The sequence below is a fragment of the Scyliorhinus torazame genome, chromosome 16 (genome assembly GCF_047496885.1).
Source record: "Scyliorhinus torazame isolate Kashiwa2021f chromosome 16, sScyTor2.1, whole genome shotgun sequence".
In the NCBI taxonomy this organism is placed as follows: Eukaryota; Metazoa; Chordata; class Chondrichthyes; order Carcharhiniformes; family Scyliorhinidae; genus Scyliorhinus; species Scyliorhinus torazame.
Genome location: NC_092722.1, coordinates 131,810,756 through 131,826,535, shown reverse-complemented (window position 1 = coordinate 131,826,535; position 15,780 = coordinate 131,810,756). Strand labels below are relative to the sequence as shown.

Sequence of the window (15,780 nt, the reverse complement as noted above, 5' to 3'; positions counted from 1 at the left end):
AATTCATTAATGGTAACATCCCAATAATATAAACATAGGGTCAGGTTTACAAGCCTCTGCCCATGTCAGAACAGAGGGACCAGGATTTTAAAAATGGGAGGGGTGGCAAGGGCCAGGTTCCCCAACACTTAGGGGCTGTACAGTGGTTAATACTGCTCTGTCTCAGCGCCAGGGGCATGGGCTCGATTCCAACCTCAGGAAGCTGTCTGTGAAGTTTGCACATTCTCTGTGTTTGCGCGGGTTTGATCCCAGTGCTCCGATTTCCTCCCACAGCCAAAGATGTGCAGGTTCAGTGAGTTGGCCATGCAAATTTGCCCCTTGTGTCCAAAGGCTAAGTAGGGTGCTCTTTCAGAGGGTGGATGCAGATCCAATAGGCCAAATGGACCGTAGGGATTCTAGAGAATTGGGCCAATATTACAGCGAACAAAGGCGAGTCTCCTAACCTGCCGAGCTCTGCATTTGCCTGTCTGGAGCCTGCTTCTGGAGGCAGCAGCTCTGGCTACAGTCTGCCCTTGACATCCACCATGAAAATAGCACAATGTTCAACAGGTTACTGTCTGTTAAAAAGGTGGTAATCTAATTCTGATCAGGAAATACTAACTGGACGTTGGGCAAAAAAGGATATGACATTTCTCACCACAATATATGTTTGACACTAAATCCAGGTTTATGTCACAAAAATAAATAAATAAATGTAAGAATTGTACCTATCAAGCTGCACTGTGCTAGGCAGACTCTAAGCAATGTGCTCCTCTTTCAAGCTATCCTCCATTTTAAATTGCAGCACAGAAATGTAATTGCAAGACAACAATAATTACAAATAAGAGGAAGATAGGAAAAATTGTAGGACAAATTCTCTCTGCATTAAGGTGTTGAAAATTACACTACAGAATTCATGTTTAAACAGGAATACAAAATATATACATCCATTGCCAACAGGTGAACTTCCCATCCAAACACACTGAAATTAAGTGTCCCATTTCTCTTTTTTTTTTTTTAAATGTAAATTAGTACCCAATTATTTTTTTCCAATTAAAAGGGCAATTTAGCATGGCCAATCCACCTGTCATGCACAACTTTGGGTTGTGGGGGTGAAATCCACGCAGACAAAGAAAATGTGCAAACTCCACACGAAGTGACCCAGGGCCGGGATTGAACCCAGGTCCTCAGCACCGTAGGCAGCAGTGCTAACCAATGTGCTACCATGCCGCCCAAGCTGTCCCATTTCTCAAACAACAAAGAGTAGCATCATAGTCAGACTCTTCATCCAAGCCTGGGGATAGGCGGCCAGGGGATATCTAGCAAGACGAGACCTTGACACAAAGTATATAGCAATAATGTAGAACACATCTGAGGCAGCGCTGGATACCCTCCTGTTGCTCCTCCGCCCACTGCCTCCACGCTGCCTGGTCTCCGCCCGCCGCCATTTTGTCCTTCTTCCCTCCCTTCTTCGGGTCCACCACCACCTTTTTTTGTCGCCCCGCTCCTAGTTAAAGCCAAAACCTGACGGGGAGCTATTATGAACTCCTTCCCACACCGGGAAACATCGAAAAAATGCCCTTGGGGGCCCTGAAAAGAGCCCAAAAGTCCGTTTTTGCGGGAGCCGCTGAATGTGCGACTTAGCTCCGCATAGCCGCAACCGGAAGTTTCGAGAGGGAATCCTTTTGGCAGTGTTCGCTTCACCAATCTGCCCCAAAAAGTCTGTGGAAACTCCTGAAAAAGGTCCGAGAGTCCGTTCCAGCAAGCGGGTAGGTGAGCGCACATAGGAAGGGGAGAAACTTGAAACTATATTCATTTATTTACCGATTCAGGGCACCCTCCAAATGCTCGTTTGATACATCAAAATAATAGTTGGTATGTTCTCCACTGGTGAATGCATTTGAACTTCCAGCATGTTCATTGAGGAATTGACTGTATTCATTTTCCTTTGGATACTTTTCAGTCCCCAAGAAAAGCATATGTTCACAAAAGTGGGCAAGTCCAGGTATCTCTTTGGGATCTGCCAAGGAGCCTGAAAACCAATAAAAATGAGATCATAAAGTTTAGAACTGCAGACATCTGAAGTTATTGCTTCATCTTGAAGTTTCTTATGCCATTCGAAATAATGGAAGAGCATCTTTTTTCAAAACATAGAAGACACAACTGGGACAATGAAATTGGCTCAAAAAGCTGTCCAAGTTACAAAAAAGGATATTGGTATATTTTTAGAACATAAAAGTGGGATGAATACATTTTTCAAAATTACTAATTTATGGCAATTTGAATAGTATAGTTTTATTTTATAAATGGAGTACTTTTTTTCTCTCCTTTTTTCTTCCCCCGATCATGGTTTTTGAAAAGGAATTTGTTTTGCTTCTAGGGAATAGCAGAAAAGAGAGAGAGAGAGAGAGAGAGAGAGAGAGAGAGAGAGAGAGAGAGAGAGAGAGAGAGAGAGAGAGAGAGAGAGAGAGAGAGAGAGAAGCTGTGTTCTGGTCCGTCTGACTCCCGAGACCACAATTTCTTCCACGTTCGATAGTTCCAAACTAAGGGGTTCCAAACTAAGCCAAATCTGTTTTATGAAGCAATAATTACTCTATGCACTGCTAATTGTAAGCTATATTAAGAACTAGAAGTTTATTTTCTTGTTTTTAATAGGAAATTGCATAGTTGTGTTAAAGGGATAATTTGTAGGCTGTTCTTTTGGTTGTGAAATTGGTTGTATTCATAATTAAAGTTTTGTTTTAGAAATACCAAAGCCCTATTTTTTCATGCAATCACTTCTGGAGAGAATCATTCTTTCCGTAATCTTAAAAATAAAATATTGGGAGACTTCCGGGTGCGGCTATGCAGAGCTAGGTCACATGTTCGGTAGCTCCCGCTTGGAACGGACTTTTGGGCTCTTTACAGGGCCCCCAACGGCATCTGTTCGACATTTCCCACTGTGGGAAGAAGACTGCAACATTCCCCCGACAGTGTCGCCCGGGAATGGTATGTCTCTTGGTTACAGACCCGGCAGAACCAGTGAAAGATTTGGCTGAGACAAAAGCCTCTTCCAGCATGTAGGCGGGGGAAGGTCAAGCTTAAAGGCTGCAAGCTGACTTGCAGCAGAGGGAATAACTGTGAAAAGATCTACCAAGGCCATTGAAGAAGCGGGGACGAGGCTTCCGGTGACTGCCATGGAGGAGTAGGTCGCGCATTCGGCAGCTCCCGTCTGGAACGGACTCTCAGACCTTTTTCAGGAGTTTCCACAGACTTTTTGGGACAGATTGGTGAAGCGAACACTGCAAAAAGGATTCCCTCTCGAAACTTCCGGTTGCGGCTATGCGGAGCTAAGTCGCACATTCAGCGGCTCCCGCAAAAACGGACTGTTGGGCTCTTTTCAGGGCCCCCAAGGGCACTTTTTCGATGTTTCCCGGTTGGGAAGGAGTTAATAATAGCTCCCCGTCAGTTTTTGGCTTTAACTAGGAGCGGGGCGACAAAAAAGGTGGTGGTGGACCCGAAGAAGGGAGGGAAGAAGGACAAAATGGCGGCGGGCGGAGACCAGGCAGTGTGGAGGCAGTGGGCGGAGGAGCAACAGGAGAGTATCCAGCGCTGCCTCAGAGAGATTAAAACGGACCTGCTGGTGCCAATGAAGGCTTCTATTGATAAGCTGCTGGAGACACAGACGGCCCAGGGGGTGGCGATCAGAGAGGCTCGACAAAAGATCTCTGACAATGAGGACAAGATCTTAGGCCTGGTGGTAAAGGTGGAGGCGCACGAGGCGCTCCACAAGAAATGGCAGGAGCGGTTCGAGGAGATGGAGAATCGGTCGAGGCAGTAGAATCTGCGGATTCTGGGCCTCCCGGAGGGGCTGGACGTGGGGGCCTTTGTGGTCACCATGTTGAACTCGCTGATTGGAGCGGGGTCCTTCCAGGGCCCATAGTGTTGGCGAGGAGGCCCAAGGCTAACGAGCCTCCGCGGGCGGCGCTGGTGCGGTTCCATCGGTTCGTCGATCGTGTGTGTGTGCTCAGGTGGGCCAAGAAGGAGAAGAGCAGCAGGTGGGAGAACGCGGAGGTTCGGATATACCAGGACTGGAGTGCGGAGGTGGCGAAGAGGAGGGCCGGGTACAACTGAACAAAGGCGGTGCTGCACAGGAAGGGGGTGAAGTTTGGCATGTTGCAGTTGGCGCGACTGTGGGTTACCTACAAGGACCGGCACCATTACTTTTGAGTCTCCGGAGGAGGCGTGGGCCTTTGTTCAGGCTGAGAAGCTGGACACATACTGAGGGTTGGGATGGGCGATTGGGGACTGCGGTGGATATGCTATGCCTATTTATTGTTCGGGGGGGGGGCCTTTGCGTTGTTTTGGGTTTCTTTTTCTCTGTGTTTTTCTCTTTTGGGTTGGGGAGGGTGGATGGGGCAGGTTGGGCACTGTTTTGGTTGGTGGCAGGGCCTGGTAGATGGAGAGCGCGGGCTTTTTTCCCCACGCTGAAGACTGGGGGGGGGGGGGTCGAGACGAGGGTATGCCGCTGTGGGGAACGGGCCGGGTGTGGGGTGCGGGCACGTGGCTGGCCGAGGAGTAGTCATGGCTAGTCGGCGGGAGAGGGGGGGGGGGGGGGGGGGTAGCCCCCTGATCCGGCTGACAACCTGGAATGTAAGGGGACTGAATGGGCCGGTTAAGCGGGCCCGCGTGTTCGTGCAGCTGAAGGGGCTCAAGGCAGACGTGGTTATGCTCCAGGAGACACACCTGAAGGTGGCAGACCAGGTAAGACTGAGGAAAGGGTGGGTAGGTCAGGTGTTTCACTTGGGGCTCGATGCCAAAAATCAAGGGGTGGCGATCTTGGTGGGAAAGAAGGTGTCGTTCGAGGCGTCGAGCATTGTGGCAGATAATGGCGGTAGGTACGTAATGGTAAGTGGCAAGTTGCAGGGAGAGAGGGTGGTACTGGTCAATGTGTATGCTCCGAACTGGGACGATGCGGGTTTTATGCGGCGTATGTTGGGTCGGATCCCAGACTTGGAAGTGGGGGGCCTGATAATGGGGGGAGACTTTAACGGTGTTGGTTCCGGCACCGGATCACTCCAGGTCTAGGACGGGTAGGAAGCCGGCGGTGCCTAGAGTGTGGAGGGGATTTATGGACCAAATGGGAGGGGTGGACCCTTGGAGATTTGCAAGGCCGGGGGATAGGGAATTTTCATTCTTCTCACATGTCCATAAGGCTTATTCTCGAATCGACTTTTTCATTTTGAGTCGGGCACTGATAGCGAGAGTAGAGGATACCGAGTATTCGGCAATAGCCATTTCGGACCACGCCCCGCATTGGGTGGACTTGGAGATGGGGAGGAGGGGGACCAGCGCCTGCTGTGGCGCTTGGAGGTGGGGCTGTTGGCGGACGAGGTGGTGAGCGAGCGGGTCCGAGGATGTATAGAGAGGTACTTGGAGACCAACGACAACGGGGAGGTCCGAGTGGGGATGGTATGGGAGGCACTGAAGGCGGTGGTGAGGGGAGAGCTAATCTCCATTAGGGCCCACAAGGAGCGGAGGGAGCGGGGGGGGAGAGGGAGAGGCTGGTGGGGGAGATGGTGAGGGTAGACAGGAGGTATGCGGAAGAGCCTGAGGAAGGATTGTCGAGGAAGAGGCGCAGCCTCCAGGCCGAATTCGACCTGGTGACCACCAGGAAGGCGGAGGTGCAGTGGAGGAAGGCCCAGGGGGGCGGTCTACAAGTATGGGGAAAAGGCAAGCCAGATGGTGGCGCATCAGCTTCGGAAGCGGGACGCAGCTAGGGAGATCGGGGGAGTTAAGGACAGGGGAGGGAGCGTGGTGCAGAGTGGGGTTGGCATCAATGGGGTCTTCAGGGACTTCTACGAGGAATTGTACCGATCCGAGCCCACACGGGAGGAGGGAGAGATGGGCCGTTTCCTAGACCAATTGAGGTTTCCAAAGGTGGAAGAGGGACTGGTGGCGGGACTGGGGGCCCCGATTGGGCTGGAGGAGCTGATCAAAGGGATAGGAAGCATGCAGGCGGGGAAGGCTCCGGGGCCGGACTGTTTCCCGGTCGAGTTCTTTAAAAAATATATGGACCTGTTGGGCCCGCTGTTAGTTAGGACCTTTAATGAGGCAAGGGAGGGGGGGCTTTTTTACCCCCGACGATGTCCCGGGCACTGATCTCCTTGATCCTGAAGCGGGACAAGGATCCCTGCAAGGTGGGTCTTACAGACCGATTTCCTTGCTAAATGTAGATGCCAAGGTGCTGGCGAAGGTCTTAGCCACGAGGATTGAGGATTGTGTGCCGCAGATCATCCATGAAGACCAGACGGGGTTTGTGACGGGGAGACAGTTGAATGCGAATGTGCGGAGGCTTTTGAACGTTATCATGATGCCGGCGAGGGAGGGGGAGGTCGAGATAGTGGTGGCGATGGACGCTGAGAAAGCCTTTGATAGGGTAGAGTAGGGGTACCTGTGGGAGGTGCTGAAGAGGTTCGGGTTTGGGGAGGGGTTAGTCAGGTGGGTTAGACTGTTGTAGGAGGTCCCGATGGGAGTGTGGCCACAAATAGGAGGAGGTCTCAAAATTGACTGTTAGTACCAAAAGGTTTCAACAGAACATTTACGTTTTTTGATCTGTTTTATTCCATTGCATACATTTAATTCCCTCGCCTCAGTTGTTACTTATCACACCAAAATGAAGACAGGTTTACAAGCCAACTAGCTTCTAATCAATTGTTCAACATTTCTACACTAATCGGATTATTACGAATTTCAGTCAAAGAAGCATATTCAACATTCTTAAACATAGGAAATGCTTTTCTTATTTCATTTTTTTGGAAAGGGTGGTGGAGGATGGAAAAGGAGAAATCTATATTGCTCTGCTTTCACTGATCTTTGCACACCTGCACCTTCCCATCGGATCTATTCGATGGCCTCCACCCAGAGCTGATTGCATTGCCAGTCAGTGCATAATACATCACTAGGATTTTTTGGTGAGCTTGTTCTTTTGTGAAAAGTAATCTATCTTCTGCTTAAAATCCAGCAATGCGGAACATATGAAATTGGGAGCACTGGCAAAGGGATAGGCACCTATCACTGTATCGCTGAGTGCAACTTGTTACGAATCTAAGTTATTCAAATCATTTTCCTCGACAAACATTTGGGTGCAAATATCAAGAACACATGGAATTAATCAAAAAGGTGAATGATTTAATGCAACCAACTATTGCAAGAAATTGAAAAAGGTGGCATCTCTCAATCATTGTTAAAGGTGTTAGAGATGTTATGGTTGGCCTCAGGACCCCATGGATAGGTGGGGAAGGAGAGAGGAGGACAATGACAAAAATGCCAGGAAGGATTCCTGCTGCGGATTGCTTTCTTGTACTTGGGTTTGAAAGATTTGGTTCATCTGCTATACCCTTCAGATGAAACACCTTGCTGTTATATTCTGCCTAATCTCATGCACAAGAGTAGTCATTTTACAACAACAGACATTTATTTAGCAAGAAGGCAAGGGAGATGGACACGAGATGAAATTTGTAACAAAACAATACAGGTTTGATTTGGAAAGTAACAATGCGTTATCTTTCCATGGAGCATCACAAGTATATTTGCCTCAACCTCCAGACAAAAATGGAGGAAGCGTATGGTCCAAAGAAGCAGACAGCAGAGGTCACATGAGAGAAAAGCAAAGCAGAAGAGAGGAACTCAGGGGGTGCAACTCCAGGAAGAGGGAACAAGTGACAGTCTCACACAGACAGGAAACAAGGCAAAGGGGAGAGCAGGCAGAAACAACCGGAAACCTACTCAGCGTCACTGGCTTGTGACATTATAGAAACCTGCTCATCGTCACTGGCTTGTGACATTATAGAGCATGTAATTGTGTTTTGTAATACATTTGACACATTTCATTACCTAAAATTGTGTTAAAGAGAGCTGATGATTACTAAATAGGAGATAGGCTGGTTTAGCACAGTGGGCTAAATAGCTGGCTTGTAATGCAGAACAAGGCCAGCAGCGCGGGTTCAATTCCTGTACCGGCCTCCCCAAACAGGCGCCTGAATGTGGCGACTAGGGGCTTTTCACAGTAACTTCATTGAAGCCTACTTGTGACAATAAGCGATTATTATTATTATAAAGAAAAAAGATTTGAGATCCAAATCATAACGTAGTAATTAACAAACTGAAAATAATCCAACCCCAGTGGAAAGTAATTTTTCCTTAAGGGGGAGAGATTCTTACAAATATACTAAAGGATGGCAAATTTGAATACAATTATATAAAAAAATGTAGGGGCAGCAGTGGCAGCACTGCAGTCTGACGGCGCCGAGGTCCCAGGTTTGACCCAGGCTCTGGGTCACTCTCCGTGTGGAGTTTGCACATTCTCCCAGTGTTTGAGTGGGTTTCGCCAACACAACCCAAAGATGTGCAAGGTAGGTGGATTGTACACGCCAAATTGTCCCTTAATGGGAAAAAATGAATTGGGTACTCTAAATTTATTTTATTTTTAAAAAATGTAAGTGTGTTACATATTCAAGCAGATGTGGAGTCGAGATGGTAAAAAAAGACACAGCCAGCTGGTAAAACAAGACACAGCCAGCAATGGTGGGGCAAAGGGAGTCGAGGATTGCACAAGAGGCCAAAGTTGGAGGAGCGGAGAACTCTGGAGGAGCGGAGAGCTCTGGGTGGACAGAGTTGGAGGACTGGAAATGGTTACAGAAATAAGGGAGGCGAAGGAGGCAATAAAAGAGGTTTGAACGGTGTTTGGAAAACTGAAACTAATGAAGGCCAACAAGGACAAGTGTGATAGTGACCAGAACTTGGTACAGGCCAAACATGGATAGCAAAGTTTTGGATCAATTTCAATCTACAGAGTATGGATGATGGAAGGCTGGCCAGTGTTTGAAGAGCCAGGTATGGGAAATGGAAAAAGGCAGGGATAAATGCTTCAACAGCTTATTGGCGCAGGATGAGATGAAGGCATACAATGCTGCTGCAAAGTTAGCAATGATGGCGATGGAAGATATGGGGCTAAAGCACAACTCAGGGTCAGGTAGGGCACACAGACTGCAAACAGCCTACTTAGTGGCCAGGGAGGGAATCAGTGACAAGGGTGCAGACCATTTGAGGGGGCAAAGATAAGAGTTCTGCTTTTCCACAGTTTAACTGGAAGAAACTGCAGCTCAACAAAGCGGAGTGTCATAATCTCCAATGGGTTAATAATGAAAAACTGAATAACGAAAAACTGAACAACAACAGCTATGAACATGACTTAATTGTTGACTGGAGTACAGTTTTACTGAAATAATTAATGTTTAACAAAGGAAACAAGCACAGAGAAGAACTATTAATGTTTTACTTGCTATGGAGAAAAGATGGAAAGATTTTATACCAATGTGAACATCCAGGGCTGCAGAGGACTTGTCAGTTGTGGGATCATGAACAAGTAACACACGGATGTCATTAGAAAGTTCCAATCCACGATATTCACGCTTATCCTCAGGAGATTTGATAACATCAGTCACTATTGTCTTGATAGCTGGATTATTCATTCTCAGGTTTCTTGTTGGCTGCTTGCTTCAAATGAGAAACAGTTCAGTAAATATATTGAATTACTCTACTAGTACTGCAGTAAAACTATTGGCGTATGTACAAACATACAGAAAATAGCATCTGAAATTGAAAGTGCTATCATCTGTAGACATTATTGGATGCAGTTGCTCCAAGAAATTTGTATTAAATTACAAGCAAATATTTTGATTGAAGAAAGCTTTTTAAAACTAAAAGCAGGAACAAATATCAAGGTAAATTTTGGTGCAATAATGTAAGGTCAATGTCATTCAAGAAATGACTCAGAAATCCAATAATTGCGGACGGCACGGTGGTTAGCACTGCTGCCTCACGGCACCGTGTTCGACCCCAGCCCCGGGTCACTGTCCATGTGGAGTTTGCACAGTCTCTCTGTCGACATGGGTCTCACCCCACAACCCAAAAGATGTGCAGGGTAGGTGAGTAGGCCACAGCCCAAAAAGACGTGCCGGGTAGGCGAATTGGCCACACTTAATTGTCACTTCATGGACAAAAAAGAATTGGGTACTCAAAGTGCCAATAAATTGTGTGTTTAAAAACCCTCTAAATAGAAGAAATCTGATCGGACAGGACAAGCTGAAACTCTCCCAATAACTTATGTAAAGGCAAAGAAAGAAGAAAAACACAAGTCTGTGAAAGGGTGGCGGATAGGAGTGTTAAATGACAAAAGACATTTTTGATGCATGGATAAAGATGATGGGAGTGGGATAAGAAAATAAATGAAAGATTATTCAATGAGGTAAATGACAAAGGCAGCATCATTGACAGCACCTGCTGCCCCAAAACTGAAAACAATGGTTATAATTTGAAATTGTGGAACATAATGTTGACACTGGATAGTTGTAAAATATCTAATAAAAAGAGAGAATCAATTCCTCAAGCTGCATAGTGGAAGGGTAGTGTAGTAGTAATGTTATTGCATCCAGGGGAATAATGATCCAGAAACACAAGTTCAAATCCCATCACAGTAGCTGAAGAAAATTAAATCCAATTTATTAAATAAATCTGGGATAAAAGCTAGCCTCCATAATGATGGCCATAAAACTACCAAATTACTCTAAAAACCATTTAGTTCACGTTCCCGCGTTACAACAGTGACTATACTTCAAAAAGGTACTTCATTGTCTGAAAATACTAAGATCTCAGATGGCTGCGAAAAGCTCTATATAAATGCAAGGGAAGGAAATCTGCCGCCCTAGAGCAGCACGGTAGCATCGTGGTTAGCACTGTTGCTTCACAGCTCCAGGGTCCCAGGTTCGATTCCCGGCTTGGGTCACTGTCTATGCAGAGACTGCACGTTCTCCCCATGTCTGCACGGGATTCCTCCGGGTGCTACGGTTTCCTCCCACAAGTCCCAAAAGACATGCTGTTCGGTAATTTGGACATTTTGAATTCTCCCTCTGTGTACCCGAACAGGCGCCAGAATGTGGCGATTAGGGGCTTTTCACAGTAACTTCATTGCAGCGCTAATGTAAGCCTACTTGTGACAATAAAGATTATTATTATTCGGTCTAGCCTCTGTGTGACTCCTGACCCACAACATTATGGTTTATTCTTAACCCTCTGACAGTGGGCTGTTATTGACAGTGATACCAAGCAGCAGTTGGGGCTGTCTCAGCTCCAAGCTCATTACATTCTTGGTCCAAACACGGACAAAGAGGCCAATCATCTGGACCTCAGTTCATCACTGCAGGATTTCCTCTGGGCGATATCTTAGGACAAGCATCTTCAGCTGCTTCAGCAATTACCTATCTTCCATCAGAAACTGTCAGAAGCTGGGCAGCGCGGTGGCGCAGTGCAGTCTCACGGCGCCGAGGTCCCAGGTTCGATCCCGGCTCTGGGTCACTGCCCGTGTGGAGTTTGCACATTCTCCCCGTGTTTGCGTGGGTTTCGCCCCCACAACCCAAAGATGTGCAAGGTAGGTGGATTGAACACGCTAAATTGCCCCTTAATTGGAAAAAATGAATTGGGTACTCTACATTTATTTTTTTTAAAGAAAATGTCAGAAGCTTTGATATTTTCTTATGATGGGACAGAATACCGTACATTTGTAACTCTTTAGATAATTAAGCATTCTGCACCCACATGCAACAAAACATGAACATTTAGGTTTGGGCTGAAAACAGCCAGGAACGTTAATGTTACACAAGTGCTGTGCAATGAATATCCCCAACAAGAGAAAGGTTTGACCACAGCCCCTTGATATTCAGTGCCATTACCATCATCGAATCCTCCACAATTAAAATCCTATGGGATACCAGTGATTATAAACTTAAGTGGCCATGTAAAGAATACAGCTGCAGGAGCAGGCCAAGGGACAGTATTTTGCAAAGTAGCACGTCTCCCGACTCCCTTTCACCTGACCACCATCTACAAGGCACAAGTGTGATGGAATGCTCTCCATTTGCCTGGATGACTGCAGCGCCAATACTCAAACGTCTGACACAAACATCTGACACCATCCACCATCCATGACAAGCTAGATGCTCAATTGGGACCCTATCCCCACCATTGCGGCTGCAGTATGTACCACTTACCAAGATGCACTGCAGTAAACCATCAAGGCTCCTTGCAGAGCACATTCCAAACCCAAAACCTTAACCACCTCAGAAAACAAGGGCAGCAGATACATGGGAACATCAACTCCAAGTTAGACACCATCTGGACTTAGAACTATAGTGAAATTCTTTACTGGGTCAAAAAGTCCAGGAACTCTTTCCTAAAGCATTGTGGGTGTTCCTTCACCACCTAGATAGCAGCAGCTCACCATCATCTAAATGGCAATTAAAGATAGACCATAAATGCTGAACCTGTCAGCAATGCCCACATCCTTGAATATGCAAAATAAATGTAGGTGGTAGAGGACAAGAGAGGTCAGAGTGGTGGTGGGTCAGTGAATTAAAATGGCAAGTGAACAAAAGCCAAGGGTCACTCTTGCAGAATAACAGTAGCTGGGAACAAATATCACTGGCAAGACTAGTAGTTGCTGCTCATGCCTTGGGAGGCAGTGGCCGACCTTCTTCTTGAATCACTGCAAAAAACTTCAGGTTCTGATCCTTCATTTAGAAATCACTATTTACAGAAAAATATTTTTTTCCTAATTAAATGAAATTGCAATAGTAAAAAACACATACGGATTTTACATAATTTACTAAGGAGAGAGCGGAAGGCAGTGACTTCAGATTCAAATCTCAATTTTAAAAAATGTTCTTTTCAGACAATTTACTCAGTAAAATTAACACGTTCAAAGCCGAATTTAAACTGCAATGCCAAGCCGAATTTAAATTGCAATGCCAAAAGAGCTTCATACTGAAGCTGATGGCATATTTGTACACATTTAGTATTGTTTAAAAACAAATTTACTTCAAAAAGGAGCATAAATTCTAATTCACTGAGGCAGTAAAGGTGGGATGGGGGGTGGGGATAGCCAACTTTCACTTTTGGATAATTTAAGAAATTTGCTGATAAAAATATGAATCTTTTTCCTGGTGCATTTTGCATCAGATGGTGAAACGTACAAGTGACACAGGATGTGGCAGCGGAGGGTACTGATTCTCTGTCCTGTATACCATTTTAAATTCTTGCTTATAACAAAAAGTTCACTGTTGTCTAAACACAAAATCGTATCCACTGGTCAAACAGCTGTTTGAGAACCTGGATTCAGTCGGTACCAGAGGCACATCAAGTCCTCTGTAACAGCACAGCAGACCATGCAACTGACCAGGACAACAGAACTTATACCCCATACCAGATCACTCAAGCCTACCAAGCAAAAGTAAAATAGTTCATCTGATGATTGTCACAAGAAATATTTTCCGAAATCTAGGAGGGAAACAAATAACTGACTCTTCTTGATGGGTGAGGCCAACCAGCAGTAGGTTTCAGTTAGATTAGAATCTCTGCAATGCAGAATGAGGCCATTCGGCCCATCAGGCCTGCAGCAGCCCCCTGAAAGAGCACTCAACCTCGGCCCAACCTGCACACATCTCTGGGCACTAAGGGGCAATTTAGCATGGCCAATGCACTTAACCTTTGGGCTGTTAAGTGGAGGGAGGAAACTGGAGCACCCAAGCGGAAATCCACATAAACACTGAGAACACATGCAAACTCCACACAGACAGGCATGCAAGGTCAGAATTGAACCCGGGTCCCTGACGCTGTGAGGCAGTAGTGCTAATCACTGTGCCACCATGCTGCCCTAGATTTGATAGTAAAATCTTCTTTGTCGACTTGTGCGGAAGTATAACATATTCAGATGCGCAAACATTGCACAAAAAAAATGAGAGAGAATTGGTATCACGAGGGAGGACAAAGATTAAACTAAATTTTGCTATGCGAAGTTGAGGGAAATGCAATGCTTTGCCACATCGAATAGCTGTTAAGGCTAAAGCCACCACAACGTAACAACAAAGGCAATAAACATTTAAAGCCAGGGAGATCGGAACAGCATGGAACCATCAGGGCAGTACAATGAGTTTTGGGTTGCACTAGCAGAAGAGTTGCGGATTATTCGTACAAAGGGAATTTGGCTACAGGTGTTGTAAATGTCTATAAATCTACTGACCTTCTTCCACCGCTTAAATGTTACAACTTTGACTAAATCCCGTTGAATGGGGGGGGTTGAAGAATGGGTTGGCCAAGCTCATTCAGCTACTCACTAAATAAAATCACTGCACAAAATCTTCTCAAATTTCTCAGTGAATTATATTATAAATGGAAAAAAAAAGCCACCGTGTAAAAAAAAAACACCGTGAGTCAAAAGGCAGGCATAAGACTGCAACAAAATGCCCATTCATGGTGAAAGAAACACAAACTTATGGAATGGGGCACTCCAGAGGGAACTCAATCATTCCGTCCTGGGGTGCAACACTGCCCAAACTTGTTAACACGCAATTCAGTTCCCAATCCTCGGGACGCTCCCGGAATGGCCAAGTGCGGCCACCTTTAACGGCCGCTTCTCCCCGAAACATCACCAAAGGCCCAAAGCCGGTTTACTGCGGGTCCTGGGTGGGCCGCTTAGCCCTGGAACAGCTGCCTACCCCCCGCCAGAGTATTCACCCCAACAAAATGACCTTCACCCCTTCGACTTGACTCTCCGCCCGCCTCATGGCGGCCTTGACGCATCCATCTGGCCTGCGGGGAAAGAAGGCCCAGCCCCCGCCATTCTGAACCGTCACCCGGCGCCGCGCGTTCCACCCGCGCACTTACCGCTGGCACCGAGACGAGAGCTGCAGGAGGCGCCGCACACATTGCATGTCCACCTGCAACTTTTCACTCGGCCACCCACTTTAACCCCGGTGGGGGTGTGTGAGGGGAGACCAGAACCTCGAACGGGGACGGTCCGAGGCGACGCGATCTTACTCACTTCAACCCGCCAGCGTCCTCTCAAAAGACCGTGTCCTGTCGAACGGCCCTCGCTCGGTGTGCGCCGACTCCTGGCTGTCCCCGCACACCCAGGAGGGGGTCGGATGGGGAAGGGGCCACTGACCTGCAGCCACCTGCGCTACAACCGGTAATATCGCCCCTCACCGTGTGTGACCTCACAATAAAGCTGATATCACCGTCTATATAACGCCCGTGCTGATGTCATCACAATAGAATCTTTGTTCCATACTCATGGAGTTAAACTCACCATACGTCATACATCCGGCTTTATTAATGCTTCGTTCCATTCAAATCCTTGTCACTGCCATTGCTTTGCCCTCAGCTTACACAATTTAAGTGGCCGGGTTTTGAAGCCAATGTTGAGAGGTTTGTCACTGTTCCTAGGAGCCCATTTAACGCTGAAATCTGGGTGAAAAAGTAGGGGCTCGAAATATTAACTATGTTCCTCTCGCGTGGGTTTCGCCCCTACAATCCAAAGATGTGCAGACTAGGTGGATTGGCCACGCTAAATTGCCCCTTAATTGGAAAAAATGAATTGGGCAGACTAAATTTATTTTTAAAAACTATGTTCCTCTCTCCACAGATGCAGCCAGACCTTTTCCAGCATTTTCTGTTTTTATTCCAGATGTTGCGGTAGGTCTGAAAGGACCTCACACTCCAGAAGAGCCATTCTGACTTTCTCTCTCCACAGATGCTGCCAGACCTGCTGAGTTTATCCAACATTTTCTGTTTGTATTCCAGGGTTCCATGTTGATGGTCCTTATCATAGAATTTACAGTGCAGAAGGAGGCCATTCGGCCCATCGAGCCTGCACCGGCTCTTGGAAGGAGCACCCTACCCAAGGTCCACACCTCCACCCTATCCCCA

General features: G+C 46.8%; 1 protein-coding gene across 7 annotated transcripts in view; it reads right to left on the bottom strand.

Annotated features, from left to right (window-relative positions):
- Positions 1 to 15,300, bottom strand: part of ide (insulin-degrading enzyme) — a 233,845-nt gene extending 218,545 nt beyond the window's left edge. Inside the window, exons 1-3 of one of the 7 annotated variants that reach the window (XM_072479084.1) lie at positions 15,161 to 15,300; positions 9,332 to 9,516; positions 1,804 to 2,011 (exon numbers count right to left, since the gene is read on the bottom strand). In XM_072479084.1, coding sequence (XP_072335185.1) covers positions 1,804 to 2,011; positions 9,332 to 9,516; positions 15,161 to 15,174 — 407 coding nt within the window. In that variant the 5' untranslated portion in view covers positions 15,175 to 15,300. Of the gene's footprint in view, positions 1 to 1,803; positions 2,012 to 9,331; positions 9,517 to 14,092; positions 14,111 to 14,606; positions 14,625 to 14,736; positions 15,096 to 15,160 lie in introns of those variants that run through there. The other 6 variants (XM_072479086.1, XM_072479085.1, XM_072479082.1 and 3 more) reach the window with 6 other exon arrangements.
- Positions 15,301 to 15,780: the final 480 nt, after the last annotated feature.